General features: G+C 41.6%; 1 protein-coding gene across 2 annotated transcripts in view; it reads left to right on the forward strand.

Annotated features, from left to right (window-relative positions):
- The first annotated feature begins 248 nt into the window (after positions 1 to 248).
- Positions 249 to 7038, forward strand: part of LOC113661984 (NACHT, LRR and PYD domains-containing protein 3-like) — an 11539-nt gene continuing 4749 nt past the window's right edge. Inside the window, exons 1-5 of one of the 2 annotated variants that reach the window (XM_047813447.1) lie at positions 249 to 303; positions 2684 to 2800; positions 3234 to 3282; positions 3602 to 3806; positions 4036 to 5806. In XM_047813447.1, the coding sequence (XP_047669403.1) occupies positions 251 to 303; positions 2684 to 2800; positions 3234 to 3282; positions 3602 to 3806; positions 4036 to 5806 (2195 nt within the window). In that variant the 5' untranslated portion in view covers positions 249 to 250. Of the gene's footprint in view, positions 304 to 2683; positions 2801 to 3233; positions 3283 to 3601; positions 3807 to 4035; positions 5807 to 7038 lie in introns of those variants that run through there. The other variant, XR_007140553.1, reaches the window with a different exon arrangement.

Here is a 7038-nt window from a genome sequence, read left to right on the forward strand (position 1 = left end):
ACTAAAAGATTTGAGGAGTAAAAACACAGTGAGTATCTAAAGCTCTAATATATAAACACACTGAAGTGACACTAGATACAGAAGAGTTTTGTGGGTTTGTACTGAAGCTTTAATGTACACAGGTTGTTTTATAACTTGATAGCGTGACTATTTCCTGTAAGTGAACTCTGTGCTGATTCAGGGTTTAATTTAACAAACCGATATTGGAGTGAAGTAAACGTGTGTCCTGCTGTAATCTGGAGAAGGAGACATGACCTCCAACATGAGTGTGTCTGGGAAACAGGACTTGAAGAAAGACGAGAGGTGACTTACTTTTACATTCACCAGCAATACATTTACATTTACATTTACAGCATTTGGCAGACGCCCTTATCCAGAGCGACGTACATAAGTACTTAAATCTCTAACACTGAATACATTAATGCTGGTTCACTAGGTTACATACTTAAGATACCAAGAGTTTAAAACATTTGTTCAAAGTTAGAATGAAAAGTGTCAAAGGTTTTTTTTTTTTTTTTTTTTAAATGCAAAAGATAAGGAAAGAAGTGCTAGTTGAAGTGCTTCCTGAATAAGTAGGTCTTCAACCGCCGCTTGAAAATAGCCAGTGACTCGGCTGTCCGGACCTCTATGGGAAGTTCATTCCACCACCTTGGTGCCAGTACAGAGAAGAGTCTTGTAGTATACTTGCCTCTTACCCTGAGAGATGGTGGAACCAGTCGAGCAGTGCTGGTAGATCGGAGGTTACGGGGTGCAGTGCGAGGAATGATGAGGGCTTTGAGGTAAGAGGGGGCTGGTCCATTTTTGGCTTTGTAGGCCAGCATCAGTGTTTTGAACCGGATGCGTGCAGCTACCGGAAGCCAGTGGAGGGATCGCAGTAGCGGGGTGGTATGCGAGAACTTTGGCAGGTTGAAAACAAGCCGGGCAGCTGCATTTTGGATCATTTGCAGAGGACGGATTGCGTTCATAGGTAGACCTGCCAGCAGTGCATTGCAGTAATCCAGTCTAGAAATGACAAGAGACTGAACAAGTACCTGGGCAGTCTGTGTGGACAAAAATGGCCGAATCCTTCTAATGTTGTAGAGAAGAAACCGACATGAGCGAGTCACATTTGCAACATGAGAGGAAAAGGACAGTTGATTGTCCATGGTTACCCCAAGGTTGCGAGCTGTGGCTGAAGGGGAGATCAGATCGTTGTGCAAGGATATAGCAAGATCGTGACCTGGGGATGAATCACCTGGGATGAACAGCAGTTCAGTTTTGCTAGGATTGAGCTTTAACTGATGAGCAGTCATCCATGATGAAATTTCTGCCAGACATGCTGAGATCCGGTCAGAAGCTGTGGCATCTGAGGGTGGGAAAGAGAAGATAAGTTGTGTATCATCAGCATAGCAGTGGTAAGAGAACCCATGTGATGAAATAACTTCACCAAGAGAGTGAGTATACAAGGAGAAAAGAAGAGGACCAAGTACTGAGCCCTGTGGGACGCCAGTGGAGAGTCTGCGTGGAGCAGATGTCACTCCCCTCCATGTTACTTGATATGAGCGTCCTTCCAGGTAGGAGGCAAACCATTCCCAAGCTGATCCGCAAATCCCAAGACTCTTGAGGGAGGATAAGAGAGTCTTGTGGTTGACCATATCAAACGCTGCTGAAAGGTCAAGGAGGATAAGGACGGATGATAGTTTGGCTGATCTAGCAGTATGTAGCTTCTCAGAGACATCCAAAAGGGCTGTCTCTGTAGAGTGAGCTGCTTTAAAGCCAGACTGTTTGGGATCTTGGAGGTTGTTCTGTGAGAGATAGACAGACAGTTGATTATATACAATGCGTTCAAGAATTTTTGAAAGAAATGAGAGAAGTGATACCGGTCTGTAGTTACTGATGTCTGACGGATCCAGAGCAGGTTTCTTTAGGATGGGAATAACCCTTGCTCTCTTGAAAGTAGTTGGTACCTGACCAGATGCTATGGATCTATTGACGATAGTGGAAATGAAGGGCAAGAGGTCTTGTGAGATGGTCTGGAGCATAGTGGTAGGGAGTGGATCCAATGGGCAGGTGGTAGGATTGCAGGACTGGATGAGTTGTAAAATCTCTTCTGCTGCCACAGTTGAAAAATGTGACAACGAAGGTGTAGGGGAATCCATACTCTGAGATGTAAGTGCAGTCGGGGCTGAAGTGAAGGTCCGGCAGATTTCCTCAATCTTCTCCTGGTAGAAAGAAGCAAAGTCTTCTGCAGTCAGGGAGGATGAAGAAGGTGGAGCCGGGGGGTTGAGCAGAGAAGACACACCGTCTCATGGGAACACATCTGTATCTCTAAACACTCACTAGTTAACACAGGAAGTCAACTTTAAGGTGTTTAATAGCAGTGAATATATCACTGATCTGATCTAAGAACAGTTTAGACAAATCATTCACTGAGAGAAGAGTAAAAAGGACGGTGTAATGTGGAGCATAAGAGCAGCAGAGCTTTGTGTCAGTGAACTCTACAGGCTTTAAGACACAGCTGAGTCAGTTAGCTGTGATTTGGACTCCTGATATCAGTGTAATTCCTGACTTATGAAGCCTGTCTCCTGTTTGAATAAGTGTACAGACTGGATCTGAATTAAAAAGATGGAATTATTGGTGTTTAATGATGAACACATTGTTTAACAGTGCTGAGTATTAATTATTGCTGTTATTTCTGTTCTAGAATGATGGAGGGAAAGAGATCAGACTCACCAGAACCCAGCTATGTGTCCATGAAGAGTGACGCGTCAATGGGACGTCCATTTAACTTCAGAGACAGAGACAGTCCTACTGATGTGAGGTCAGTATAGTGAGGTGTTTTACAGCAGTGTTCCACCTGATCAAACTCACTCGTCTCATTATGAAGCCCTTCATGAGCTTTATCAGGTGTTGAAGCAGTAAAACACTTAACTGTGCAGTGCTGCAGCTCTCGGACTGGCAGTGAGGAAAAGTGCTTTAAGAGTTCAGTTCAGTCTGCAGTCCCTGAGCTGGAGGGTCTGTGGTGCTACAGAAGAACATTTACACCTGGGACATTAATGACTATATAAAGATTTTATCCATTTATTCAAACATTTATTTCTAAACATGTTGGTGTCAGTTAGGAAATCCTGAAATCAGTGTATTGTGTTAAGAGGATAGTGTTAAATATCTGTGTGTGTATTTATTAGTGTGTGATTTGTGCAGCTATGAATACATATAGTCCATATTACATGATGGGTTTTGTTTGTTCACAGACCACAAAAATCAAACATCAGCACAAAACAGCTGGACTCTATGTTCAAGGTGTGTGTGTTGTGTTTAAAGTGTGTAATGTGTGTGTTGTGTTTAAAGTGTGTAATGTGTGTGTTGTGTTTAAAGTGTGTAATGTGTGTGTTGTTTTTAAAGTGTGTAATGTGTGTGTTGTGTGTAATGTGTGTGTTGTGTGTAATGTGTGTGTTGTGATCCCTTGTCATGTCTTGATGTACAGCAGCATTATGGGTAATCAGTTGTATGAGTTTTAAATGTGAGAATAAAAAGAGACTTTTCTTCTTGTGATAAAATAAAAGTCTCTCTCACTGTAACATGATAATATTTAGATCTGTTCCTGTGTGTTTCTAACCAGGAGCTGGAACACAAAGTCATCACTCTGATAAAGAACGAGCTGAAGAGGTTTAGGAAGCTCCTGAGTCCAGATTACCCAGCATGCACTGAGAGGGAGGTGGAGGATGGGGAGGATCTGCACAGTGTCAGAGACGGAGCGCTGAAGATCACACTGCACGTCCTGAAGAACATGAACCACACAGATCTCGCTAACACACTGCACAACAGTAAGAGCTCTGAGTCATGACTTTATTCCATCAGCTTCACTTTAGAGAGAGGAAATAGTTTTAGATATGAAGACTTTTAGTTTTACATTTAATTTTAATATCATGTTGTATCTGTTCATGGTCCAGCTTCAATAATATTTAGGCCATCAGTCAGGAATTAATAGCAGTGTTTGTACGATTTTGCATTATAACTATTTATTACTAAACTAGATATTACTTTGTTTATTAGAACTCGCCCCTGTGTATCAGACAAAGTTGAAGTCCAATCTGAGAGAGAAGTTTAAAAGAATTAATGAAGGAATCTCACAGCATGGAAGCTCAGCACTTTTGAATGAGATCTACACTGAGCTCTACATCACAGAGGGTTGGAGTGGAGACATCAATAATGAACATGAGGTGAGACAGATTGAGGCAGCGTCCAGGAGACCAGCAACACAGGAGAAACCCATCAAATGTAATGAGATCTTTAAAGACAAGTCCATCAGAACTGTGCTGACTAAAGGAGTTGCTGGAATTGGAAAAACAGTCTCTGTGCAGAAGTTCATCCTGGACTGGGCTGAAGGAGAAGTAAATCAGGACGTCACCTTCATGTTTCAACTTCCCTTTAGAGAGCTGAATCTGATGAAGCAGAAAAATCTCAGTCTGATGAAACTTCTTCATCACTTTTTCCCAGAAATAAGAGAACTAGAATCAATAGACTGCGACTCCTACAAAGTGGTGTTGATCTTTGATGGTCTGGATGAGTGTCGACTTCCTCTAAATTTCCAGAAGAATGAGAGATTGTGTGATGTGACAGAGTCAGCCTCAGTGGATGTGCTGCTGACGAACCTCATCAAGGGGAATCTGCTTCCCTCTGCTCTCCTCTGGATAACCACAAGACCAGGAGCAGCCAATCAGATCCCTCCTGAGTGTGTAGACGAGGTGACAGAGGTACGAGGCTTCAGTGATCCTCAGAAAGAGGAGTACTTCAGGGAGAGGATCAGTGATCAGAGCCTGGCTGATAAAATCATCACACACCTGAAGTCTTCAAGAAGCCTTAACATCATGTGCCACATCCCATTCTTCTGTTGGATCTCAGCCACTGTTCTAGAGAGAATGTTGGGTGGAGCAGAGGGTGGAGTGATCCCCAAGACTCTGACTCAAATGTACACACACTTCCTGATCTTTCAGATCAAACACAAGGACCAAAAGTACCATCAGAAATGTGACCCTGATTCTCAGGAGACCAGAGAGACTATCATGGCACTGGGAAAACTGGCTTTCCACCAGCTGGAGAAAGGAAACCTGATCTTCTATGAGGAAGATCTGAGAGAGTGTGGCATTGATGTCAGAGAAGTGTCAGTGTACTCAGAAGTGTGTACCCAGATCTTCAGAGAGGAGTTTGGGCTTCACCTGGGGAAGGTGTTCAGCTTCGTACATCTGAGTGTTCAGGAGTTTCTGGCTGCTTTATACACATTTCTGTATTTCATCTCAAAAAATAAAAATGTGTTAGAGAAGCAAGATCTTAAAAGTTTCATCAGAAATCCAAACATGTCTGATCTCCTCAGGAGTGCAGTGGACAAGGCCTTACAGAGTGAGAATGGACGCCTGGACCTGTTCCTCCGCTTCCTTCTGGGTCTCTCACTGGAGACCAATCAAACTCTTTTACGAGACTTAATGCCACAGACAGGAAGCAGATCTCACAGCAAACAGGAAACAGTGGAGTACATCAAGGAGAAGATCAGGGAGAATCCATCTCCAGAGAAATCCATCAATCTGTTCCACTGTCTGAATGAACTGAATGATGATTCTCTAGTGCAGGAAGTACAAACTTACCTGAACAGAGAAGATTACAGATGTCTCAGAGGAACCAGACTCTCTCCTGCTCAGTGGTCAGCTCTGGTGTTTGTGTTACTGACCTCAGAACAGGAGCTGGATGAGTTTGATTTGAGTAAATATTATCCATCAGATGAAGGTCTGCTGAAGCTGCTGCCAGTGTTCAAAGCCTCCAGAAAAGCTGAGTGAGTATTTTTATTTATAACTGTATTACTGCATGGTTTATTATTTTAATGTAACACTGAACTGCACTGTTTGGATTAATGTGTGTTAATAGTTCCTCTAATCATCTTTACACAAACCTCTGGTACTTTTACAGAAGATTGTGTCACTTTTTACACTAACATGTTATATCTGAACTGAGGGCTGGGCCACATGGACAACATCTTATAACATCATATGAGGCATTTTATAGCTTTTATATATGAATCATGAAACATTAAGTGTTCTCTAAAATGTATGTAAAAATATCTCTACAAAATAACTGCATGCATTTAAGAACTAAAGACATTTCTGAACTAAACACCAGTGAAAGACTTTTTCTGTTCTGTTTATATTGAAAGTGACATTTAACAAAACTCTCACAGATGAGAAAAACATCAGACTGACAAAATGGGATCAATATGGATAGAAAATATAAAAAGTAAATATTAAAACACTCTAATGTCCTTCAAGTATGTCTTTATGTTGAAGTTCCTCATCTTGTGTTGTGTGTGACACAGTGTTGTGGGGAGATTCACTCTGTCATGGCTTTTTTACTCAATTGTTCTTTCTAATAAAAATAAAACATAAATAATTTTTAAAACTTTAACCCAATACGAAGGAAAAACAAAAGTCTCCTTCAGTCTGCACTACTGCTAAACTTTACCAAGGACTGAGCTCGTGGTCAATAAAACACCAACCATCATTTTGGACCTCGACACACTGGACAGACGAAGTGGGAAAATGTTCAACTTTATCTCCTTATTATGTTAGAAACAAGCTAGGCAGCGAACTCAGATGTGTGATGAAGATTTTCTTTCTCTAACACTGACCTGTTTGTAGAGGATGGAGTTTAAATGTGACTTTTTATATGAAGACTTTTATTTTGATGGGGTTCTTTGTTCTTTGCTTATCAAGTGTACAAGCAGGTAAAAAGAGAGAGGATGAATAATGTGTCACAGGTGAGTGTAGTGTCGTGACCGCTGTTATTAAAAAGTCCTGTTTTGTTCTACTTGGAGCTCGACAAAGACACCAAACTGTTAATGATCACATTCTTGTTCTTGGGTCGTGATTGTTGTTAATCTGTTGTGGTTGAATTATAGACAGTTTTTTGTCTGGTTCACTGCATCAGAAGATGGTGGATGTGGTAAAAACAGACGGTGAACACAAAGACGGTCGCACGTGACGGTCGGTCAGGTTTATCACCGTTACTGTT

The sequence above is a fragment of the Tachysurus fulvidraco genome, chromosome 1 (genome assembly GCF_022655615.1).
Source record: "Tachysurus fulvidraco isolate hzauxx_2018 chromosome 1, HZAU_PFXX_2.0, whole genome shotgun sequence".
Taxonomy (NCBI): domain Eukaryota; kingdom Metazoa; phylum Chordata; class Actinopteri; order Siluriformes; family Bagridae; genus Tachysurus; species Tachysurus fulvidraco.